The sequence below is a fragment of the Mobula birostris genome, chromosome 5, assembly GCF_030028105.1.
Source record: "Mobula birostris isolate sMobBir1 chromosome 5, sMobBir1.hap1, whole genome shotgun sequence".
Taxonomy (NCBI): domain Eukaryota; kingdom Metazoa; phylum Chordata; class Chondrichthyes; order Myliobatiformes; family Myliobatidae; genus Mobula; species Mobula birostris.
In genome coordinates, this window is record NC_092374.1 from 61717334 (window position 1) to 61743038 (window position 25705).

The 25705-nt window shown below is 39.6% G+C and overlaps 1 protein-coding gene across 5 annotated transcripts in view; it reads left to right on the top strand.

The window, feature by feature from the left end:
- aco1 (aconitase 1, soluble) overlaps positions 1-25316 on the top strand; it is a 75071-nt gene extending 49755 nt beyond the window's left edge. For 4 of the 5 annotated variants that reach the window (XM_072258139.1, XM_072258140.1, XM_072258142.1 and 1 more), the window contains exons 11-21: positions 1693-1852; positions 4797-4932; positions 6288-6372; positions 7187-7343; positions 8974-9098; positions 9354-9458; positions 15873-16015; positions 17678-17825; positions 18430-18552; positions 20751-20936; positions 24899-25316. In XM_072258139.1, coding sequence (XP_072114240.1) covers positions 1693-1852; positions 4797-4932; positions 6288-6372; positions 7187-7343; positions 8974-9098; positions 9354-9458; positions 15873-16015; positions 17678-17825; positions 18430-18552; positions 20751-20936; positions 24899-25015 — 1485 coding nt within the window. In that variant the 3' untranslated portion in view covers positions 25016-25316. The remainder of the gene's footprint in view (positions 1-1692; positions 1853-4796; positions 4933-6287; positions 6373-7186; positions 7344-8973; positions 9099-9353; positions 9459-15872; positions 16016-17677; positions 17826-18429; positions 18553-20750; positions 20937-24898) is intronic. The other variant, XM_072258144.1, reaches the window with a different exon arrangement.
- Positions 25317-25705: the final 389 nt, after the last annotated feature.

Genomic DNA, 25705 nt, shown 5'->3' on the forward strand with positions numbered 1-25705 from the left:
AAACGTCGACCGATCTTTTCCACGGATGCTGCCCGACCTGCTGAGTTCCTCCAGAGTGTTGTGAGTGCTGCCTCTCAGGATCTTCTCCATCAACTTACCAACCACTGAGGTAAGACTCACTGGTCTATAATATCCTGGGCTATCTCTACTCCCTTCCTTGAATAAAGGAACAACATCTGCAACCCTCCAATCCTCCGGAACCACTCCCGTCTCCATTGATGATGTAAAGAATATCACCAGGGGCTCAGCAATCTCTTCCCTCGCCTCCCACAGTAGCCTGGGGTACACCTCATCCGGTCCTGGTGACTTATCTAACTTGGTGCTTTCCAAAAGCTCCAGCACATCCTCTTTCTTAATATCTGCATGCTCAAGCTTTTCAGTCTGCTGCAAGTCATCACTACAATCACCAAGATCCTTTTTCATAGTGAATACTGAAGTGAAGTATTCGTTAAGTACCTCTGCTATTTCCTCCGGTTCCATACACACTTTCCCACTGTTACACTTGACAGGTCCTATTCTTTCACGTCTTATCCTCTTGCTCTTCACATAATTTTAGAATGCCTTGTGTTTTCTTTAATCCTGCCCGCCAAGCCCTTCTCATGACCCCTTCTGGCTCTCCTAATTTCCTTCTTAAGCTCCTTCCTAGTAGCCTTATAATATCCTAGATCTCTATCATTACCTAGTTTTTTTTTAACCTTTTGTAAGCTTTTCTTTTCTTCTTGACTAGATTTATTACAGCCTTTGTACACCACGGTTCCTGTACCCTACCATAACTTCCCTGTCTCATTGGAACATACCGTACTTTTCCCTGAGAACATCTGTTTCCAATATAAGCCTCCAATTTCCTGCCTGATTCCCCTTACTCCAATTAACTTTATTGAGAGAAATGCATATTTAACACCAAGTAAAAGAAGACTTGTATCAGAAACAAAATACAGTAGAAATAATGTAAAATGAGCTTAGAAAATGCTATGTACTCAGTAGACCAAATACCATCTGGCAAGAGAAGCAGAGTTAATATTTCCAGCTGATGAGCTTAAATCAGAACCTTGTATTGCTAGGCTTATATTGATATGCCATTTACAAGAGGAAATGGATTGTTTTCTCTTATTTAAATGATTAAACATGATGGGATATTTTTATGAAAATAGGCTGTTCAGTCCTGTATCTTCTTTCGTTTTGCATACTGTTAGATCTTTGTAATTGCACGAATTCCAAGCATTTACCTGCATTGTTAAAACTAGTGCTTTTAAAAATGAAAGAAACTTGTTTCCTGTCCAAACCTTTCTCCTGTCAATTGCAAAAAAGTAGACAGTGTTCTTTGCTTTAATGATTGTCCTTGATCTTTTTTTTTTGGTTGGGACAATTCCACTTTAGCACTATCTTTAGGTTTGTCCAGTTGACAGTGTTTCAGACTCTCAAGGAAGTTGTCTACTGATAATGAGATGATAAATACACTGAAAGGAATAAAGACACTGATAGGAATTTTGTGTTTTAGCACATCTAATTAAATTATCAATTTATGATTTAAAACAATGTGCTAGAAAATGGCTCTATATTGGCTCTCTTTTTCCTCGAGTTTAACCTCATTCATCTGAAAGTTTGAATGGAAAATCAAGAATGAAGAATTGCAATAAAGCTAAGTTTTCTTTGTCTTTAATTTCTCCCCCTCTCTCTGACACTGAATTTTAGCAAGGATTTAAAGGATTTCAGATTGCACCGGTTCGGCAAAACGACAAAGTGATGTTTAAGTACGACACGCAGGAATACGAGTTGTGCCATGGCTCAGTGGTAATTGCTGCTATCACCAGCTGTACCAACACCAGCAACCCATCTGTGATGTTAGGAGCAGGTTTGTTACTTGGTTACCTTCCTGAACTTGGCTGTTGTGAAGTTACTTATGAGTTTTGCCTGTCAAGTATTTTGTGTAGACATTTTGTACTATGTAGATTAAATTGATAAGATATCTTATTTCCCAAGGACACTGTATCATGTGTTAAACTGTTGAAGGTGAGTTGTGTTTAGTCTTTTAAATGTACAGAAAGTCAAAATTACTGTAAAATCCAACACTGGTTAGGATTTGTGTAGTTTTGAGGTTAACTAGTGCTTGTGTATTCTTTCTATGGGACCAAAAGAGACAAGTGTGGAATGACTTCAGTGAGTTTATATCTCCACCTGTAATATTAGTTGGATAATTTCAGTATTATAACCAAGACTGAAATGTGGTCATGTTCACAATGTAGATAACATTGCTGGTGGCTAATCATGTCCTTAAATCCTACAAAGTTCAAGTGTGAACACAATGTGCCACACAGTGGTAGAATGTAAGTTTGCAACTACAGTTCCCGTCAATCCTGGTGACTAAACCTTGGGTAATTTCCAAGGCATGGGAAATCAGAAAGGCACACAAACTGGCTTCTAGAGATTTTGGACCAAGACACTTGCTCCATAGTTGTGTTGAAAAGGCACCAAATTCTCAGAAGAAGCTCCACAGTTCTCAGACTTTCGATATTACTCAAAAGTAGAATAACTCTGGGTGCTGTTATTCTAAACCAGAAAATGATAGTTTTGAAAATGCCAATCAGGCCAGCAGTAAGTGCAAAAAGAGAAGCAGTTAGTGTCTGATTCATAAACTTTCATAAAAACTGATATATTTCAGATCTGACAAGAGTTACACAAGTGGAGAGATAGGGAAAGAAGGTAGGATAGAAGATAATGTACAAAAATTGACAGATTAAATTGGTTTATTATTATGTACTGTGGTACAATGGAAAAACTTTGATTTGCATGCCATCCCTACCGTTCATTTCATTACATCAGTTCCTCAAGGTAGTACAAGGGATAAAAGTAGGAATAGGCTGTACAACATTCAAGCTGGCTCCACCATTCAATGCCTTGACTGATCCTGTACCTCAAACTCACATTCACATTTGGTGACCAAAGTTTATTATCCTCGCCCTCGAATATACTTGGTGAATATCCAAAGTCCTTTGGGTTAAGAATTCCAAATATTCACAACCCTGTGAGTAAAGAAATTTCTTCTCATCTTAGTCTTGGCCAATCACTTATCCTTAAACATTTATTCTTTCAGTAATGGACTCTCCAGAATCTGCCTTCAGTTAAATTTTGAATCTTGTCTGTCTCAATAATACCACCCATTACTTTTTCTAAATTCTGCAGTGAGTATAGGCCAAAGTACGCAAAAGCCTAATAGTCTTTTCTGCTTTTATAGGATGAGATAATGGAATGTTTCTTTGTGACTTGATAATTTTATCTGGCATTACTGACACTGAAAATATGATATGTGCCCCTGAAAAAAGCTAAGCATAACTACATAAATTCTAGACCAACTCTTATTGATTTGGGAATATTCAGCACATGTTGATTTTCTTTTTTTAATATAATTTTTATTGAGTTTTTGAAGTGATTACATAGAATGATAATATCTACCCTCTCCCCTCCCCTTAACCCTTCCCCCCGATATATACCCCTACCTGAAAAAAAAAGAAAAGAAAAGAACATGTTAATTTTCTGAAAATCTGCAGTTATGGTGATTCTTTCATTTACTGAAAGACTTGTTTTATTATTCATTTCTGTCCTTTCTACACGTCTACACTAAAATCCGAAAAATCGGCTTATCAAGTTATCCACGTGTGAAATGTTTTGTGCTTTCATTGTGATAATTGGATGTTGCTAGAATTACCAGCATTTACTCTCCATTCCATTTTGTGTCTGAACTTAGAAAGCAATTAAAAGTTAATCACATTGGTCAAAGTGCATAAGTACATGTATGGACAGGTGCAATGAGAAACCTACACTAGCATCATTGGGTCTGGAGCCTCATGAAATCTAGGCAGGGTAAGAAAGGCAGATTCCATTTCCTGAAGGTTATTAATAAAGTAAGTGTGTTTTTATGACTATCCATTATTTTATAGTTATCATTATTAAGACTAATTCTTGATTGATTTAAGTTTGCTAGCTGCCAATGTGGGATTCGTATTGTATTTCTTGATCAATGTCTCAGAACTTTGACTGTTGGCTCACTAATTTGTCTGCCATGTTACTGGGTCACACAGCAATTGTTCTTAATCACCATTTCTTGTGCATTTCTGTAAAGCATTTGATAAGTGCGTTTACATTCTTCTGACTCTGCTTTAAATTCTATTTTGCATTAGGGATTTGTAGGTAATGTTGCTGTGTCAACTGAATGAAATGCTGATTTGAGAGTGCTCCTGAGCTGTTTTTCCTAGAATAATATAGCCCATTGATTCTTCATTAAAGAAAACAATTTTTTCATTCAGTGAAGTGAATCTTCAAGTTCTGTTTGTGTAAATAAATCTTAGCAGCTTAAATTCTGAAAGCATGGAGAAGAACCATTTGGTTTTTGAAGGAGCTGTTCAAATTCACATAAATCCCATACCCCATAACCTAGAATCTTAGAAATATCCCATCACTTTTGTAAGAAACCCCTCTATGGAATCTGACTTCACCACTTTCCAGATTTTAACAATCCTTGTTATGGGAAAATTCTCCTTTTGTGCTCTTTCGGCTAATTAATTTAAACAGTTTTCTATAACCAGCCAACTTGTGAGAAGAAATAGATTACCTCAACCAGATGTATCAAAGTCTCTTCTAATTTTGAATATATTTGATTACAGAAAAAAAAGCCTCCAGTGGACTAATAGCTAGTGCAAGAAATTCCATTAAATCATCTATTGTGCCATTGAGGACACAGCAATATTCCCATTTTGTGATTTTGTTCACTTAATTTCTGCCCTTCCTGATTGTGTTTGTAGGGTTATTGGCGAAGAAAGCAGTAGAAGCTGGTCTCAGTGTTAAAGCATACATCAAAACCAGCTTATCTCCAGGAAGCGGTGTGGTTACATACTACCTGAAGGAGAGTGGAGTCATGCCATATCTCGCCAAACTAGGGTAAGGCTAGAATAATTCTGAAATTTACATTGACAGTTTTGGTCCTTGCTGGGATTTTGTGCATGAAGTAAAGGACTGAAGAAGAAGGGATCTATAGGAGAGGACAGTGGACCATGGAAGAAAGGGAAGGAGGAAGAGAACCATAGAAAAGTGATAGGCTGGTGAGAAGAGAAGAGGTGAAAGGGTAACCAGAATGGAAAATGGAAGAAGAGAGAAGGAGGGAGGGATGAGAAATTACCTAAAATTAGATAAATCGATATTCATGTCTTTAGGTTGGAGGCTATCCAGATGGAACATAAGGTGTTGCTTCTCCATCTTGAGTTTGGCTTTATCTTGGTAATAGAAGAGGCTATGGACAAACATGTCAGAATGGGAAGTCAAATTGAAATGTATAGCCATTGAGAGATTGTGCCTCTGCAACACACAACACGTGAGGAATTAACGGTTGATATTTTGAGCCAAGACCCTTCATCAGGACTGGAAAGGAAGGGGGCAGAAGCTAGAATAAGAAGGTGGGAGGAGTGGAAGGCATGCAGGCTGGTAGGTGTACGCAGAATGCTGGAATACCTCAGTAAGTCAGACACACAAAATGCTGGAGGTACTCTCAACTGTAATTGAATGTTGGGTTTGACAGTCCATTCAGTGGTGCCGATGTTGTAGCGTGGACAAAGTCACTGGAGAGACGTAGCTGGTAGACGTGGAGCAGTCTTTTATTTGACAAATGGGGCACAGCAAGCATCATATTGAGACCCTTTTGGAGGAAGAGGGCTGCTCAGCCAAATATTACATGACATTTTATATGCTAAAGATCAAAGGACAATTCTATACTTACAATGTATCTACAAGGCTTCCTTCAAATTACTTACAACTTTCACAACTCCTCCTTCAAATTACTTACAACTTTCACAACTCCTCCAGACAACCAAAATGAATGTTGAATCAGCATTGACTGAATTTCCAATTAACTGTGGTTCGCGACTATTAGGAACCTATTGTCCAGAGCTGCTTTTAAAATTTAATCTATAGTCCATATTCAGATCTGAAGGTTGGCTGCTGGCCAATATTCGCTATATCTCCCAACCCCACAAACACCCTAACATCGATACCTCTTGGATCAGTGCATAGTTATCAGTGGTTGCCTATGCAATGAACAAGTTGCACTCCATGATGTTTAGAGTTTGTTTTTGTCATTCCCAATAGTCAGAAACTGCTTTGAGATATCCTAAAGCTGTGAAGCTGTCATTTCAGTTCAAGTGTAGCACATATCGTCACATTGGAAAATGTAAAAAGATAGGGTAGTGCTTTCACACGTTTAATTATGTGTGACTTATAGAGGTTATCTTTATACTCTGTAGGTTTGATGTTGTTGGCTATGGCTGCATGACATGTATCGGTAACAGTGGTCCTCTCCCAGAGACTGTTGTGGAAGCCATTACTAAGGTAAATTATATTGGTAATCTTTTTTTTATTGAGTTGAGATGATCTTTAATGTCTGCAATTACTTCAGATGTAAGTATTCCAGGTTAGCCTCTTGCATTCAAACTAAGCCCAAAAACATCCAGAACTTTGCTGCATGCATTCTAACGTACCAGTTCTAATTCACCCATCGCCCTGTGCTTGATGCTTATGCTAGCTTCTGGTTAAGAAGCATATAACTTAAAAAAAAAATAAATAAAATCTTATCCATGTTTTCAGATTACTCCATGACATCTCCTTTCCCCACTTCCTTCTTGCTCCCCATTCCTTTAACTGTGACATACTGATCATTCCAAATTTGAATTTGTACACTATTTGCTGCTTGGATCTTGAGCATGGAAATGTCCTCCTTTTTGTTGCTTCTTTAAAAATCTACCTTTTTCACCAGGCTTTGGGTCATCAGCTTTAATACATCTTTCTGTAGCTTGATGTCAAACTTTCTCGACAATGTTCCTGTAAAGAACTTTAATCTATTGAGCATATTAAAGTTGTTATGTAAACAAAAGTTGTTGTTGCACCACTGCATTGTTCTCTCAAAAGTATCAAATTATTTTGATCTCATGAAGGAGAAGAGTCCGACCAATTCAATGTACAATATAATTGGATGGTTGCTTAGTGTTTCTTCGAAGGCCCACCAGGCCAAAAGAAGAAGAATTAACTTGCATTTTTCAGGAAGCTGAAGGAACAGCAAAAAAAGTGTTGCTGTCCTTGTGCTTATTGCGATGAATGATATAAGGCTTGTCAGCATCACATTTGAAATAACGTAATCTTTGTTCAGGGTGACCTTGTTGCAGTTGGCGTGTTGTCTGGGAACAGAAACTTTGAAGGCCGTGTACATCCACACACACGTGCTAATTACTTGGCTTCACCACCATTGGTTATTGCGTACGCTATAGCTGGGAACATACGGATCAACTTTGAAGAGCAGCCTTTGGGTAAGGAACATCTGTGCCTCTCTTGTCCTTCAAATGTTAAAGACTGAGTTCCAGAGCAAAAAATAAACCCTCAATTTCTTTTAGTTTATTCCATGGATTGGTCAAACATCCAGGTAGATCTTTCAGAATGTATCATATACAGCAATGGAAGATGATTCATTATAGCCTGAAACTTCTTTTGTGTACCTCTGCTTTCACTGGAAAATTTCCAGTATTATATATTCCTTGCACTGTGTCCATGTTATTAACTCTGAGAGTGTGATAGATCTGTCAGAGTAATCTGTGATCTGTGTAAACTTATGTCTAAATTTCCTTACTTAGTTCTGTACCTTTCCTCATAAAATGTTACTCTCATAATGTGATGGAGAATAAGTTACCTATCTGAAAGCTCAGTGTTTTTAATAGCCTGGTAAGTCTGTATCAATCTTCTACACACGGGATGGGGAATATTGTAGCTGCCACTGAGGAAAAAGTCCTGATTGCTACGTAGTGATCTGAAAAGAGTTTTTGTGATATAATGGCTTTGAACTACTCCGCTAACTCAAAATGCAGCTAGTGAACTACGACGTGGGGTCAGTGTCGTAATGCCGGTGACATAATGTGCAGAGCATCCTAACGTGCTGCATCACTGCATAGTATGGACACTGCACTGGGGTGGACAGGAAGGCTCGACAACAGGTAGTCAGAACTGCCCAACTCATCGTCAGCATCAGCCTACCCACCATAATTACAGAAGGGTGCCAGAGAAAGACCATTCTCCTTTACACTTGTGTACTGGAAATGACATTAAACAATCTTGAATCTTGACAGCACACCTGTAAAGGAATCCTTGCAGCTGCACTGATGTGGATTTGATCCTGTGGAGATTGACAGATCTTGGATCTGTGTGGAGTTTGCATGTTCTCCCTGTGGCCATGTAGGTTTTCCCCAGCACTCTGATTCCTTTCCACAGCACAAGAGACTAAGTAGGCTAATTAATCTCTGTAGATTGCCCTAATGTGTAGGTGACTGGTAGAATTTGAAGGCATTTGATGGGAATGAGGAGGGAAATTAATGATGATTGGCATAGATTTGATTACCTTAAATGGCCTCTTGTGTCTTAAGGAAGACTGGAAATGTGTGTATCAGTAGTATAAGTATAACTAGATAATCTGATTTAAGACATTGGTTGAGAAATAATGTCTTTCCAAAATGATTCCTGTACTGCTTTTTGCATTAATGCCTTGGGACATACTATAATTCACTAGTCAGTGCAATTGTGGCTTCAGTTTAATGTTACTTCCAAAAGATAGCATATCCTAAACTGCCATGATGCTGTAATACTGCATTGAAAAGGCAATTTAAGTAGTCTTTATGTGTTGGGAGGACTTGAATTCACATCTCACTGAGAAGCAACTATGCTTCTTTCTGAAGCATGCATTGGAGAGCTGTAGTGCTTTAATAGAGAAATACTGAGGCATAACTTGTGATTTGTAAGCATTCATGGAAAGAATTAAACACTTCCACTTGAAAAATTTGCCTTGTGTGCTCTAGAAGATTATAGTAGGTAATGAATAGCTTCCTCCTTTGGGATGTTGCATAATGCAGCATAATTTAGTATTTGTATATGAGTTCCATTTTCCCCTTTCAGGCATTAATGCAGAAGGTACGAAAATCTTCCTGAGGGACATTTGGCCAACCAGAGAAGAGCTGCAAGCAATTGAGAGGAAATTCGTCATTCCTGCCATGTTCAAAGAGGTTTATGAGAAAGTTGAGGTAAACCACTTGGCCTTTATCTTGAAGACCAGAAACTTCAGTAACTTAGAGCTGCTGCATCAGAATCTAAGGAAGTGTATTTTGTGTAATATTTTAAATTAATATATTATGTTGCTGTTGAAGTAGAGTGAATTCTTGCCTCATTAAAATGTTACATTCAAAATTGAGTTAAAATCCATTTCTTAATCCTCCTTCAGTGGACTAGAGTTTCAGATGTTGTAGATGAGAACTTTTTAATGTTGTATTTCTTCACAGAAAGGAAATGAATCCTGGAATTCTTTGAATGCTCCTAGTGATAAACTGTACACTTGGAACCCCAAGTCAACATATATCAAATCCCCACCTTTCTTTGAAAACCTGGTATGTACAATACTTGTAAAGTTTTCGATGTCCAGGGTCACAGCTTCAATGGCTAAAGAAAATGATAACAATATTTCTGTAATATTCAGATAGTTGATTTCATGGTGTAGTAGAGATGCTTAGTTGCTCAATATACTTAACACACAACTGCAGTGATGGATAGTAAAGAAGAGGATGTGTATTTCTTGATCTTGGGTATTCCAAATTACCTTAGTTCTGTAAATGTTTATTTTTGAAATGTAGGATCAGAATCAGGTTTCATATCACTGGTATATGTTGTGAACTTTGTTGTTTTGCGGCGGAAATGCATTATAATACATAATGATAAAAATTATAAATTACCAAAACGAAGTGCTAGAGACCTGACTACTGTGGCTTTCCACTGCTAGGCCATTTTCCGCCCACCCCCCAAACGGTATCCGAAATGATATGCCTGTTGTTGAGGGGAATGGCCACAGGGCTACTTTGCACTGGCTGCCTATCCCTTTTTCCTCCTCCTGATAATCACCCAGATACCCATGTCCTGCACCTTGGGTGTGACTACCTCCCTGTATGTCTTGGATGATCTGGAGTTCATCCAGTTCCAGCTCCAACTCCTCAACATTGTCTGTTAGAAGCTGTTTATCATTCTGTAATGTTGTACCTTTTCCTGGAACACTTGGAACTGGGCCACATAGACCAAGCAGGAGTGGAGATTCCACCTTCCCTAATTCAGATACATATTCACCTGCAGTACTGTGCAAAAGCCTTAGGCACCTTCAATTTTTATATCAGTTTTGTTTTAGATTTTTTTTTTGTAATCTGTGTTAGTATATCAGTAGGAAAGAGCAAATTTTAGATTTCCAAACATTCATTTTTCAGATGATTAAGTGTTACAAAGAAATGTTTATATTTCATTAAAGCAAGTAACATATTAAGTAACAGACCACTTTTCAAATAAAACCTTGATTACCTTGTAGGTACGTCGTCCAGTGCATGATTAAACGAAGATAACAAATAGGTGCTAATGCTCAATGACATAATGAGTTGAATGAACTAAACTGATTAACTGAAACAGAACCGGGTATAGAAGGATGCATCTTTTGCAAGTGTAGTCGTCAGGGACACTGGAGGTCTCCCGGCCTTCCCACGTCCTGCAAGAGGAGCACTCTATTATCTTGCCTGGCATCCTCACTGCTCTGGATGTGCAATAAGAAAGAAAGAATAAATAACGAAAATAACATTAGCAGATTTGCAGATGACACTAAGCATGGTGACAGTGTGAAATGTGAGGAGGATATTACGAGAATACAGGGTGACTTGGACAGGTTGGGTGAGTGGGCAGATGCAGTTTAATGTGGATAAATGTGAGGTTATCCACCGGTGGGAAGAACAGGAAGGCAGATTACTATCTGAATGGTGTCAAGTTAGGAAAAGGGGAAGTACAATGAGATCTGGGTGTCCTTTTTCATCAGTCACTGAAAGTGAGCATACAGGTACAGCAGGCAGTGAAGAAAGCTAATGGCATGTTGGCCTTCATAACAAGGGGAGTTGAGTATAGGAGCAAAGAGGTCCTTCTGCAGTTGTACAAGGCCCTGGTGAGACCCCACCTGGAGTATTGTGTGCAGTTTTGGTCTCCAAATTTGAGGAAGGACATTCTTGCTATGGAGAAAGTGCAGCGTAGGTTCACTGGGTTAATTCCAGGGATGGTGAGAATGTCATATGTTGAAAGATTGGAGCGACTGGACTTGTATACACTGGAATTTAGAAGGATGAGAGGGGATCTGATTGAAACATATAAGATTATTAAGGGATTGGACACGTTAGAGGCAGGAAAGATGTTCCCAATGTTGGGGGAGTCTAGAACCAGAGGCCACAGTTTAAAAATAAGGGGTAGACCATTTAGAATGGAGTTGAGGAAAAACTTTTTCCACACAGAGGGTTGTGGATCTGTGGAATGCTCTGCCTCAGAAGGCAGTGGAGGCCAATTCTCTGGATTCTTTCAAGAAAGAGTTAGATAGAGCTCTTAAAGATAGCAGAGTCAAGGGATATGGGGAGAAGGCAGGAAAAGGGTACTGATTGTGGATGATCAGCCATGATCACAGTGAATGGTGGTATTGGCTCGAAGGACCGAATGGCCTACTCCTGCACCTATTGTCTATTGTCTATTGAAAAAAAAATCTGCCAAAGGCCTATGCCTCAACTCCCCATTCAAACACTGGCCCACCTGTACAAAGGCCGCTTCACTTAGACCTAACTTCTTGCCACGTGTGCAGTCTCCTTGGGATCTGTTGCTTGCGAAAAGCGACAACTGTCCCCGCTCAATTGTTTCAAACTCTCTTTACGCAATAGTTACAAGGAATTGTTTACTTCAATACTTTGGGTTGACAGTGCTTCCTTTCAATTGCATATCTACAGTGGGAGACACCTCTGAATGTTCAAATGCCTTAGCTGGGATAAAGTAATTGCAAGCATCCCTGAGCTTATTTACAATGGTTGCAAATTACTTAAATCAACAGTTGCCTGGATTGATTCCATTAGACCATAAGATACAGGAGCAGAATTAGGCTATTTGGCCCATCGAGTCTGCTCCGCCATTTCATCATGGCTGATTCATTTTTCCTCTCTGCCTCAATCTTCTGCCCTCTCCCCATTTCCCTTCATGCCCTGACCAATCAAGAATCCATCAACCTCTGCCTTAAATTTACATAAGACTTAGCCTCCTCAGCTGCCTGTGGCAACAAATTCCACAGATTCACTACTCTCTGGCTAAAGAAATTCCTCCTCATCATCATTCTGAAAGGATGCCGCTGTGGTCTGAGGCTGTGTCTTCTGGTCTTAGACTGTCCCACCATAGAAAGCATCCTCTCCACATCCACTCTATCGAGGCCTTTCACCATCCAATAGGTTACAATTCGCTCACCCCTCATTCTTCTGAATTCTAGTAAATACAGGCCCAGAGCCATCAAATGCTCTTCGCATGACAAGCCATTCAATCCTGGAATGTCCTTTGAACCTTCTCCAGTTTCAGCACATCCTTTCTAAGATAAGGACCCCAAAACTGCTCACAATACTCCAAGTGAGACCTCACCAATGCTTTATAAAGTCTCAACATTACATCCTTGCTTTTGTATTCTAGTCCTCTTGAAATGAATGCTAACATCACCTTTGCCTTCCTCACCACAGACTCAACCTGCAAATTAACCTTTAGGGAATCCTGCATTTTCAGGCCACTTAACACAAACAGATTGTCTTAATGTCTGCCTGATGCACTTGCGAACATCTCATAGTCACCATTTTGTAATCATATCTCTTAGCCTTTGGGCCAGCTTATGGTTTTAATTTCAATTTACCACTTGTAATTTACAATAAGAACTGAAGACTTGTTCTTGAATTAATATCTGCTATATTCACAGAACTCCAGAACATAATCTTCTCTTGGTCCCTGGACAGAATTCTGTCCCAGAAAGGCCAAACTTTTAAGGAGGATCTGATTAAGTAGGGCAGCAAAGATGCCCTTCATTTTGGATGGCTTTCCCAATTACGAGCCTATCATGTCCCTATGTACATCTCCATGTACACCATCATCCGGAAGTGGCTATCTACAAGACTAAGCAGAGACGACAATAACACCAAACGTTCCAGAAGTTTGACCACATTCTGGTGGGCTGACCTCAGACCTTGCTTCAGCATTTTTCAGGAAGACTGGATCATCCCTCCTGGATTGTCCAACCCTGAATACTCCTCATACGCTCGATATTTGCACTCTGCTTAATCCACAGCAGGCTCATTAGCTGTCTGAACCACTGACATTATCATTTCCCAATTACTCTCATCTCCCCCTAGTTGCTGCCTCACTTCCCCCTTAAAGAAGCGATATCTCTCTTTGTTACTAGCATTCCCGATAGTTGCTCACGTACCATCCTGCACCCCCTGGGCCATATTGTCCACATATTCCTTGGGCATTTTGCTTTAACCAGCACGTGTGTATATTTTGGGTACATCTGATAAATTCCAATTATTTCTTCAAGCAAATGCCAGAATTCTGAATTCCCACAAGCAACTCTGGGTGATGCAGCCAGACAAAATGCTCTGTTTTTCCCTGGGGGTGATTAGCTTATGGATGCTGGTAATTAGGGTCAGGGTCTGGCTGTGTTCATCAGAATTCTTGATCTCCTGCTGTCTGACCTTAATAGGTTCCATTCCAACAGATATTCCTGGGTATAACCTCTCCCTCAAATATTTCCAAACTAATTCCCTTATTAAGCAAAATATAAGGGATGGATAAAAATTAAACTGTATATACTTAAAACCACAGAGTATGTACAGTACCCAGCAATCTTCCACTTATGTGTCACTGAACTCATGATGCCTGTTGTATTCCTTTTTGCATAAAAGTCCGTTACCCCATAAGTTTCAAACTTATTCTTGAAACTCAGGCATACTCATAAACGAGTATACTACTATACAATTCCTGAATGAGTATACACCCACCCAGCTGGAGCCCTGAACGGGCAGTAGCCACCTTTTGCAATGGCTGGCCCTGTCTCACCAAGCTACCCAAAGCTGACAGTTACCTTCCACCAACACACATACACACTCACACACACCACATGTTTGTATCTACCAGTTCAACTCTCCGATTTGTTCTTTGATACTTTGTGATCTCGTGTCCGTTGACCTGAACAATTCTAATTGTGGGTGCTACTCTTAAAAATGCTCACCATCTTCGACTGCTTAAGTTGCTGGCCACACAGTCACAGACATATCCCAGACTAGCCCCCAAATGTTGTTATTGTGATCAAAGTCACCGGAGAGACACTGAAATGGGTGATATAGAGGTCTTTATTCGTCATATCAAGAAGGCATTCTTCTGGAGACACTTACAGTAGAGGCTCATTTTTATATCCTTAAGATCAAAGGTAGCAGTTGGTCATTCAATAAAACTTCAATGGTTACAATGATATTGTTTACTTGAATACTTTAAGTTGATAGTGCTTCCCTTGAATTGCATATCTACGTGGGGAGGCACCTCTGAATGTTCGAATACCTTTGCTGGACCAAACTAATTTTAAGTTTCCCTGAATTTATTTACAATGGTGAGAATTACTCATAGTTGCCTGGATTGATGCAGGCCAATTAATACAATCCCATTGTCATAATGTTTGGCTGATGCTCTGCAAGTATCTCTGTCACTATTTTACAAACCGTATCTCTTAGTCTGTGGGGAAGCTTGTGCTTTTAACTTCAATTAGCTACTTGCAATTTACAATAAGAACTGAAGACTGGTTCTTGCTTGAATTAATATCTGCTATAGTCACGTAATTCCAGAATACTCTCTAACAGGATCTAGAATATAAATACAAGGATGTAATACTGAGGCTTTATAAGGCATTGGTCAGACCACACTTTGAGTATTGTGAGCAGTTTTGGGCTCCTTCTCTGAGAAAAAATGTGCTGGCATTGGAGAGGGTCCAGAGAAGGTTCACAAGAATTATTTTAGGAATGAAAGGGTTAATATATTAGAAGCATTTGATAGCTCTGTGCCTGTACTGCTGGACTTTAGAAGAATGGGGGGGGGGGCGTGGGGGATCTCATTGAAACTGTTGAATATTGAAAGGCATAAATAGAGTGGGTGTGGAAAGGATGTTTCCTATAATGGGGGGAGTCTAGGACCAGAGGGCACAGCTTTGAAATAGAAGAATGTCCATTGAGAACAGAGATGAGGAGAAATTTATTTAGCCAGAGGGTAGTGACTTTGTGGAATTCATTGCCCCAGACATCTGTGGATTCCAAGCCATTGGATATAGGTGAAGGCTGATTGGCAAAGCAGAGGCTGATTGGTTCTTGATTAGTAATGGTGTCAAAGGCTACAGGGAAAAGGCAAGAGAATGGGGTTGAGAGGGATAGTAAATCAGCTATGATGGAATAACAGAGCAGACTCTGGGCCAAATGGCCTAATTCTGTTCCTATGTCTTATGGTTTAAAACATCAAGGCACCCGAGAGAATGATTTATCAAACAAAATAGCACAGTCATCTTGAAAGATAAGAGGGAGAAACAAATGCTGGAGAGGTAGTGAAGTGGAGAAGTTTCAGGGAAAGATTTTCAGAGGATTTTGAATAACATTTGAGGCAATGGCTCACAATGATAAAGCAATGGAAGTTATGCATGTGCTTGATGCTGAAACTAAAGAAACAGAGGTCAGAATATCAGGCTGAACAAAGAATGTGGGAAAGTATGGACAGTTAAAGCTGAGCCAAACCACTTCCTCATTTGGCATCCATAACTGTGTGTTAATCTTTATGAATTGAGATTAGTTGTGGATTGTTGGCGTCTATCAATTATTGTTGGTGTGCAGAATGATTAGTGCATTGTAGATTACATGTAGATTTATTTTAATAAAGAAGTAACTTGTATTTTAAATTTTGTCCAGACTCTAGACCTTCAACCTCCTAAATCTATTATTGATGCCTACGTTCTTTTAAACCTGGGGGATTCGGTGACAACTGATCACATCTCTCCGGCTGGGAACATCGCAAGAAACAGCCCTGCTGCACGGTATTTAACTGATCGAGGGTAAGGAAAGGCCCTTAATACTATTCTAAGGATAAATTTTACTTTATGTCCTATTATAGGTCACTTATTAGTTAATGTAGAATATTGATGTCAGGCTTAAGATCTATGAATGTAATTAACACCTTGACATTTTACTCACAATAGTTAATAGATGTTCTAAGTGACAAAAGGCAGTATCTTGTAAAAGTGAATATAATTGTGGAATAAACCACTAAATTATGAACTATGGTTATTTTGGCACCACGACCAGTGTCTCTAATTAGAACATTGGAAGATTGAAAAGAAGTGTCAGCCATTTAGCTCTTCAAATGTGGTTTTGTTCAGTGAAGTTGTGGCTGGTCTATGACCTCTACCAGTAATTCTACATAGAGGTGATCATTTAGTTAACATTTTAATTAACTCTTTCACCAATGTCTATTAATTCCATATTATGATTTTGCACCTTATTGTCCACCTACACTTTCCCTGCAGCTGTTACACCTTATTCTGCATTCAGTTATTATTTTACCTTGTTCTGCCTCAATGATTTGATCTGCATGAACAATATGCAAGACAAGCTTTTTACTGTACGTGTGACAATAATATTCCGATTCAAATTCCCACTCGAGGTGAACAATAGACTTTAAAGCGGAGTAAAATAAGAGGCGATGATGCTGGCGAGTTCCAAATCATTAAAGATTTGTAAAGGCAAATAAGGAGGAGTTATTTCTTTAGGGACACAAGATTGACTATTGGCAAAAGAACAAGGGAAATATATTTTTGGAAGAAAGGAATATAAATACACTTTTAGTAAGGAATATAAATATACTTTTAGTAAGGAATGTATTTTTGTTTTTGTTTGGAGCTGTTATGAATGACCTGACTGATACTATTTTAGTGGCAGAGTCAATTTAGTTTGCAAAAGCACATTTGGATAAATCAATAAGGCAAGAGAGGGGGTGGGGTGGAAAGAGCAAGGGGCTAAAGTTAGGGTTATTTTCATTAATGTTAATTGAAATTAATGTAATTTTAAAATAAGTGATAGGTTAAATGGCTTTCCACTGTGTTATATTATGGAATGACTGGACATAATTGAGAGAACTATGGAGAAGAACTGATGGTTATTGACGCAGCGACAGTCTCGGAGGGCTATGGAGGCAGGGTAAGGTGAACAAGAGGGAGCTGAGTGGGTGTGTAGGATGGTGAGCAAGGGCATAACTCATTGAAAAGTAAATTTGAGAAGAAAAGTGCTTTTGTTTTGTAGCCTATGTTCACTGAAGATAGCAATACAAAATCCTGGAAATAACGATATCCTTGATCCAACTGATGATCACATACATAATTGTGTTATATTCAACATATGAATTGTATGAATCAATACAGTTTCAGTGCCTCCTTAAAATAGCAGGGACCAACGATAGAGCTGAAAGTCTGAAGTTTGGACAGCTGGTTATTTTCTGAAAATTATATATCGCCTTTGAAATGGCTCAAGTTACCTTTATAATAATGAACAGTTAATTTTGATTTGATAGAACAGTGAAGGTTGGAAGAACAAAGATGAAAGAAAGATTAAACATGTTAGGAAGGCATTGTACCAGTTATGGTAGTCTTGAATTTCTGCTAAGATTGGAATTTTAAAAAGAAATCTTGAAATTGACATTTTTTTTAAATATCACCTTTTAGTTTAACCCCACGACAGTTCAACTCATATGGATCTCGTAGAGGCAATGATGCAGTTATGGCAAGGGGGACATTTGCAAATATCCGGTTGGTCAATAAATTCCTCAACAAGCAAGGGCCACAGACTATTCACTTCCCTAGTGGGGAGACAGTAAGTGAGAAATCAAAAGTTTTATATCACCAAGTTTTACGTGTGTTAAGATCCAGTGATGGGGGTTTACAATAGATTAGATCTGGTCCTGTGTCTTACTACATATTGTTAGCAAAATGCTCTTGTAAAATTTCTAGCAAAAGCATTTTACTTTTAATTGTATTTGTAAAAAAAATTGGTGGTTATTGTCTTTGTGATTAATGGTAGTTGATGTTTCTGTTAGTTGGGCCACTGGTGATTTATTGGAGCTCTTCTTTCCTTTAGCATACAGTTAGAAGCATTTACTTTTCAGTCATGATAAAGGTCATCTGAAGGATACCCATTCCCCATTCTCTGTTCCTATAATTATCAAACAGGCATGATAGATGTTTATGTTAAACTGCCTCTCCCTTCAGTGCATTTTCAATCCATCTTGAATTCTGTTCAGGATAGCTAGGACTTGTTTATATTTCCTGAGTAAGTGTAAAGATACTTAACTTTAACATTAGCTGTATGTTTATTGAACGTAATTGGTTTCAGGGCCATGAAGAAAAGTTGTTCAACATGTCCAAGTTAGATTTAAATAAAAATTCTGAATTACGTTTATTTTTTCTGATGCTGATAGCTTGACGTTTATGATGCTGCAGAACGTTATCAACAGGAAGGCCATCCTCTGATTATATTGGCTGGCAAGGAATATGGGTCGGGCAGTTCAAGAGACTGGGCAGCCAAGGGTCCCTATTTGCAGGTGAGTTTACATTGAACAGTAAAATATACAATTCCTGATTGCAAAAAGAGAAACTAACTGCGGCAGAATGCCTGCATCATACAGGAGTGAAGATACTCCAGACTGGCCATGAAGTGAAAGCCCATGAAATCAAGTAGAAGATGGTCAATCATCCCCTTTCCCACTGTCTTCAAACACATTACGATAACAAATCCAAAAACAACCATTGTGGAAATGAGAGACAAGGAACATTCTGATGAAAGATCAAACTTGTTTCTCTCTCCATTGAAGCTGGTTAGTCAGCAAAGTATTTCCAGAAGTTCTTAAAAGTATTGTATGTGGGTTGTACAGTCATGGATTAGGCCCTGGTTACATTTGTTCAACCATCTCTGAATATCAGAGACATTAAAAAAATGATCTATTTAACAATCTATCAGGTATCAAAGTTTTCAGGGCAGTTGGGAGGGAAGATGTTCAAGTTGTCACAGGAAATCTTTCCACTACTGGGATGCTTCAGGGTAATAGAGTTGTCTTTCTCTAATGAGACTAGGTAAGGGTATATATGGGAGGACCATAAAGGTGGGAAGAGCTGGGTCAACAACATGAGGCCATCCCTCAGATCATGTTAGTTACTTTGACAAAATTCCATCAAATGTGTTATTCACAATTCCTTGGGGGAGGGTGTTGTATTTCAAATCGAGCTTTTCTGGGCACCTTCTAAAAGTTCCAAAATAAAATTATTTAATTTACTTAGAAGCTGGCTTGTTCACTTAAGGTCTAGTAAATGGTCCTTCTGGTTCACGTCTATGTTTCTTTTGTACAAACACTTGCTTGGATTCATTAATAACTGGGTTGCCATTCTTGAGAGTTACTAGGAATACAGGGGGAAAGAAACAATTGCACTGTCTTGCTTAAGATTCTAGATTTGGAAAAGCTAATAAGTTTGCAAAGAAGCTTGAGAAATGAGTTCTTGGAACTAGCCCCAGTTGTACCCAAATGTCACCCGACGCAGACTGGGAGATCGTTTTGCTGAACACCTACATTCTGTCCGCCAGAGAAAGCAGGATCTCCCAGTGGCCACACATTTTAATTCCACATCCCATTCCCATTCTGATATGTCTATCCATGGCCTTCTCTACTGTAAAGATGAAGCCACACTCAAGTTGGAGGAACAACACCTTATATTCCGTCTGGGTAGCCTCCAGCCTGATGGCATGAACATTGACTTCTCTAACTTCTGTTAATGCCCCACCTCCCCCTCGTACCCCATCCGTTATTTATTTATATACACACATTCTTTCTCTCTCTCTCTCTCTCTCCTTTTTCTCCCTCTGTCCCTCTGACTATACCCCTTGCCCATCCTCTGGGTCCCCCCCCCCCCACTTTTCCTTCTCCCCGGACCTCCTGTCCCATGATCCTCTCATATCCCTTTTGTCAATCACCTGTCCAGCTCTTGGCTCCATCCCTCCCCCTCCTGTCTTCTCCTATCATTTCGGATCTCCCCCTCCCACTCTCAAATCTCTTACTAACTCTTCCTTCAGTTAGTCCTGACGAAGGATCTCGGCCCGAAACGTCAACTGTACCTCTTCCTAGAGATGCTGCCTGGCCTGCTGCGTTCACCAGCAACTTTGATGTGTGTCACCAAATTGGAAGATCTGTTTCCTCCTTTTATTTGTGTGTGATCTTATTTAAACCAGTTTTTCACTCACTTTCATTTTGAATGCTGTTGGCTTGCTTATATTGTTTGCACAATTTTCTCTCTTTGCACTTTGGGTGTTTATTGGATTTTTTTAAAATGGGTTCTGTAAGTGGCTGCCTGTAAGGAGATGAATCTCAAATTTGTATAATGTACAAATAGTTTGATAATAAATGTACTTTGAACTTTTCCTGTCAACTTTGACAGTGCCCTAACTTTGTTTAGATATTATTATTTGTGTGCGGTGGATTCATGAGTAAGAACAGCAGTTATTGGTCATCCTATTTGTTTTTAAGAGGGTACTGTTAAACTGTCTCTGTGAATGACCCCAATCAATATGAAGGATCACTCCTTATTGGGTAAGGAGTGGCAGCATTTGAACTCAGTCATGTCAAAGTAAATGTGTTCAGGATGATAAGTGACTTGGTGATAATGTTCTCTTATGCTCCTTTTCCTCATGTTGTGGAGGGCATGTCGTGCTGTACGTCGAAGGAATTGAGTGACCTAGTGATCTTTTTAACAGGGCATCAAAGCCATCCTCGCTGAAAGTTATGAACGTATTCACCGTAGCAATCTCGTGGGGATGGGGATAATTCCCCTGGAATATCTGCCTGGACAGACAGCTGACAGCCTGCAACTTACGGGTCATGAACACTACACCATCGTCATCCCTGAGTTGTTGAAGCCCAGGATGAATGTGGAGATTAAGGTGAAATCTTCATTCCAAACCTATGCATGTAATCAGGACCAACCCAGTTATTTTCATCAGTTTGGGCTGCTCCTAAGATAACATGATCCGTGGATTTTCAGAAGAAATCAGGAATATATCTGTGGATTCAGCAGTCTTGTACAAGCCAGAGATCATGAGCCAAGTTAAATCAGTGGAATAAAAAATATCAATCATCCCTGATTGATTGAAAATCAGCTTGAGGGGCTCTGCCTTAATGAAGTGCAGCAAGTAGCTTTCAGAGACTGATGAGGATGCAGATTCTAGAATGTTCTCCAAGCAGCTTTTAGACTTTGTTTTTATTTCTGACTCTCACCACCTGGTACTGTTTCCAAATGCTCTTCCAGGCTTATCTTACACTAGGCTGTCAAAAATGTAATACAAAATCTTAATTTTAGAAAAATTACAATGATAGGGGTCAAATCTCCTCCTGTTCTTTTAGCAAGTCCTCTCATAAGGAATCCTAGAATATACAGCACAATAAATTTGTTCTGGTCTTTAGAACACTACAGCACAGAAACAGGCCTTTGGCCCACCTAGTCTGTACCGAACCATTAATCTGCCTAGTTCTATCGACCTGCACCAAGACCATAGCCCTTCATACCTGTTCTATTCAAATTTCTCTTAACCAGGGTCTCAATATCTCTTGAAAACCAAGGTTTCTTAAACCTGTTATCCTTGTCTTATTCTGACAGGAATGTACAAACTCTGCACTCTCAAAATTTCACTTTTTGAAAGCCTCTCACTTATGAAGCACACCTTTGCTAGAAAACAACATGTCCCAATCTACATTTGCCAGATCCTTTCTGATGCCATCAAAGTAGATCTTTCTCCAATTTAGAATCTCAACCCAAGGACGATATCTATCCTTTTCCATTAACTAATGGCATTATGATCACTAAATGCAAAGTGTTCCTCTACAGAAACTTTCAGCACCTGCCCCGTCTCTCAGTCTTTAATAGGAGATCAAGTATTGCACTCTCTCTCCAGTTGTGACTTCAATGCATTGATTAAGGAAACTTCCCTGAACATATTTGACATGCTCTATCCTATCCAGCCTTTTTACAGGATGGGAGTCCCAGTCAATATGTGAAAAATTAATATCACCTCCTATCACAACCTTATGTTTCTTGCAGCAGTCTGTGATCCTGCTACAAATTTGCTCCTCTGAATCCTGTGGATTGGTGTGTTGTCTATAATATAATCCCATTAACATGGTCATACCTTTCTTATTCCTCAGTTCTACACATAAGGCCTCACTAGACGAGCTCACCAGTCTGTCCTGACTGAGCACTGCTGTGACATTTTCCGATTACTAATGCCACCTCACCCACTTTATTTCCTCCCACTCCACAACAAACCCGGAATGATAAACTGCCAGTTCTGCCTCTCCTGCACCCAAGTCTCACTAATAGCTACAATGTCATAATTCCACGTGCCAATCTGTGCACTATGCTCATCTGCCTTTCCAACAATACTCCTTGCATTGAAATATACACAGCCCAGAACATTCATCTCATCATGCTCGGCCTTTTGATTCCTGACTTTGTATGTAGGCTTAACATCTTTCTCCACAACCACTCCATATCTGTTCTGGCACTCTGGCTCCTATCTCCCCTGCAACTTGAGTTTAAACCCTCTCCTTGTAGCACTAGAAAACCTTCCCGCTAAGATATCAGTCCCTCTCCGGGTCAGATGCAAACCATCCCTTCTGTAGAGATTGCACCTTTCCTGGAAGAATGATCCAAAAATCTGAAGCCCTGTCTCCTGCACCATCTCCTTAGCCATGTATTAAACTGTTCATCTTCCTATTTCTAGCCTGGGTAGAAATTGAGATCTCTTCTCTGGTGGTCCTGTCCTTTAACTTGGCATCTAACTCCCTGAACTCACTCTACAGGACCTCATCATCCCTCTACCCATGTTGTTGGTACCAATGTGGACAGCAACCTCCAGCTGCTCACTCTTCCTCCTAGAATCAAGTGGACTCAATCTGAGATGTATCCAGACATCCCACCTCTCCCGGAACTTCCGGGAATCTCCCACATATTAATAGTGGCTCCCTGATGCCCACAAATTACATACAATGTCCCGGAAATTGATTTTTTTTTGAGAGCGAGCGTGAGGGAATGCACGAGAAAGAGCGAGTGCAAGAGCAAGAAAACAAGCGCGAGTGAGAGCGAGAGCAAGAGAGCGAACGCAAGTGAGAGTGACCACGAACGAGAGGGAGAGAGCGAGAGAGTTCCAAAAAAAGTCAGAGTAGCAGAGTGTTCCAAAAAAAGAATATATAAAACGTACGTCACCCCAGACTACCCTAAAGTGTACCCCTGCCTAATAGGGCTCAAAATAATGAGAGTGTTGTTCACTACACTGTTTGCAACAGTGACTTTTCTATTGCCCATGGTGGGTTAAGACTGTAGAAGTCATGTTGAGATGAGTTTAACAGGTGTCATTCGTTCATTAGCATAGCTAACGTTATTTAAAGTAGCTGGCCAGCTGCTAAGGAGCTACTCTATTTCAGACATGACACCTCTCCCGGAAGTCTCCCGCAAATTGATGGTGCTACCTCCCTGAAATGAGTTTTTGCAGGGTGGGATGTCTGTGTATCTGACCTTGACATGCGAGAGGCTACATACCATCTAAAAATCTTCTTCTCGTGTACAGAAGCTCCTTTCTGTTCCCCTAACCAATGAACCCCTATCACTACCCCTCCCTTCCCATCTGAGCCACAGAGCCAGACTCAGTGCTAGACACCTGATTGCTGTAACTTTTTTCTGCTAGGTCATCTTCCCAACAGTATCCAAAGCAATATACCTGTTGTTGAGGGGAATGTCCATAGGAGTACCCTGCATTGGTAACCTGCCCCCTTTCTCCACCTGATGGTCATCCTGTTACCTGTGTAACTATCATCCTGACTATCAACCCCTTAGCCTCCTGATCATCCAGTTCCAGTTCCAGCTCCAGCTCCTTAACACGGTCTGCTAGAAGCTGCATGCAGCTGGATGCACTTCTCACAGGTGTAGTTATCGGGGACACTGAAGGTCTCCCTGCCTTCAACCCACTGCTCTAAATGTGGGGGAAAAAAGAATGAATAAATAATGGAAAAAAATCTACTTACGGCCTATGCTGAAGCCTCAACCCCCCACACTGGGCCACTCATACATTGGTTGCTCTGCTTAGGCCTATCTTGTTTTTATTGGATCTTGCCAAGTGCCTAATTATGCACAATCCAATGCTCCTCAGGAATTATGCTACGCAAAATGTCTTTGTATCTGTTTTAGCTGCATTACAGCCATCTGAATAATACCGGTGTTCTGGCAACACACATCAAAGTTGCTGGTGAACGCAGCAGGCCAGGCAGCATCTCTAGGAAGAGGTGCAGTCGACGTTTCGGGCCGAGACCCTTCGTCAGGACTAACTGAAGGAAGAGCTAGTAAGAGATTTGAAAGTGGTGGTGGGGGGGGGGGGGGAGCCCTGCTGCCACAGCCCAGGTTGTTTCTCTGCCTTCAGTTCTGAATTTAGTTCCCTCTTTGAAAGTTGATGTGATTCTATTTCTTTCAAGCAGTGAATTCCAGATAACAGTATTGTCATTCCAGAAAATGGGTTCCTCACTGGTTAGAAAAATATATTAGTTTGTTCAATAGTAGTCATGCAGTAGTATTAACGAGTACAGTCTCTGTAATTGACACATGATCATGTGTAAAACAGTTACTTACCTTCTCGTTGCAGTTTTATCCTGTGATTTATTTTTCATCTTTTTATCTTCCCATATATTTAACTAATTTTTATATCTTTCCCCACTGCCCTCATTAATGAGGCGGGTGGTGGGGGGGATAGGTCAGTGTTATAGGAGATGACCAAATAGCTTTACTTGTTACTGGAAAATGTGATTTGTGAAAATATGAAAATGTGTATGTCTGAACAGAATTTCTCTTTTTATTTTCCAGCTTGACACTGGGAGGTCATTCCAAGCCACTATGAGATTCGATACCGATGTAGAACTTGCCTATTTCCAGCATGGCGGTATCCTGAATTATATGATTCGAAAGATGATACAGCAGTAGCTGTACGCCATGTAATCATGGTGCAAGAGACTGATCATTCGGAAAATGCATAGGTTGAAAGCACTAATTATTGAAAGAAAAATTTGATGTTCTCCCATTCACTTCCATCTGAATGGAGCAATGTATTTGTTAAGATGAGGTTTTTAAATAGATAAAAAATTATCAATACAGTAACTTTATAACATCCATGAATGAGAATTTTTAATGACTTAAAATAGATATCTGTTTTAGCTTTAATTATGGGATCTATTTTTGGAAGCCACACCTTTGCAACACAATTAAACATGGAATATGAGTAAAATGTGTCACTATTCTTTGATGAATAACATTTTTTTCTTGATTACTCTTTGACTATTTTCACAATTTTCTGTATTTGCATGGCTGCTGAATTAAGTGAAAATATCATGAAATATAAAGTTTATTATTAATGGGAGGTTAAGCATTTTGGTCTGGTAGAAGATTAAGATGATTAGATAGTATTCTTGAATTATTGATTTGTTAGCTTTTGATTGGAAATCAGAATAGTGTAGGCTCTGGTATGGTATTGCAGAGGGTATATAAATGCAAGTTATTGTTGAATGGGATTAGTAAACCAGAAGTAGTTAGTTCAAAGTCATTTTGAAAAACTTAATTCAACAAATGTTGTGGGGTTCCACCTGGAAAAGTAAGCAGAAAAGCTATAGGTTTATC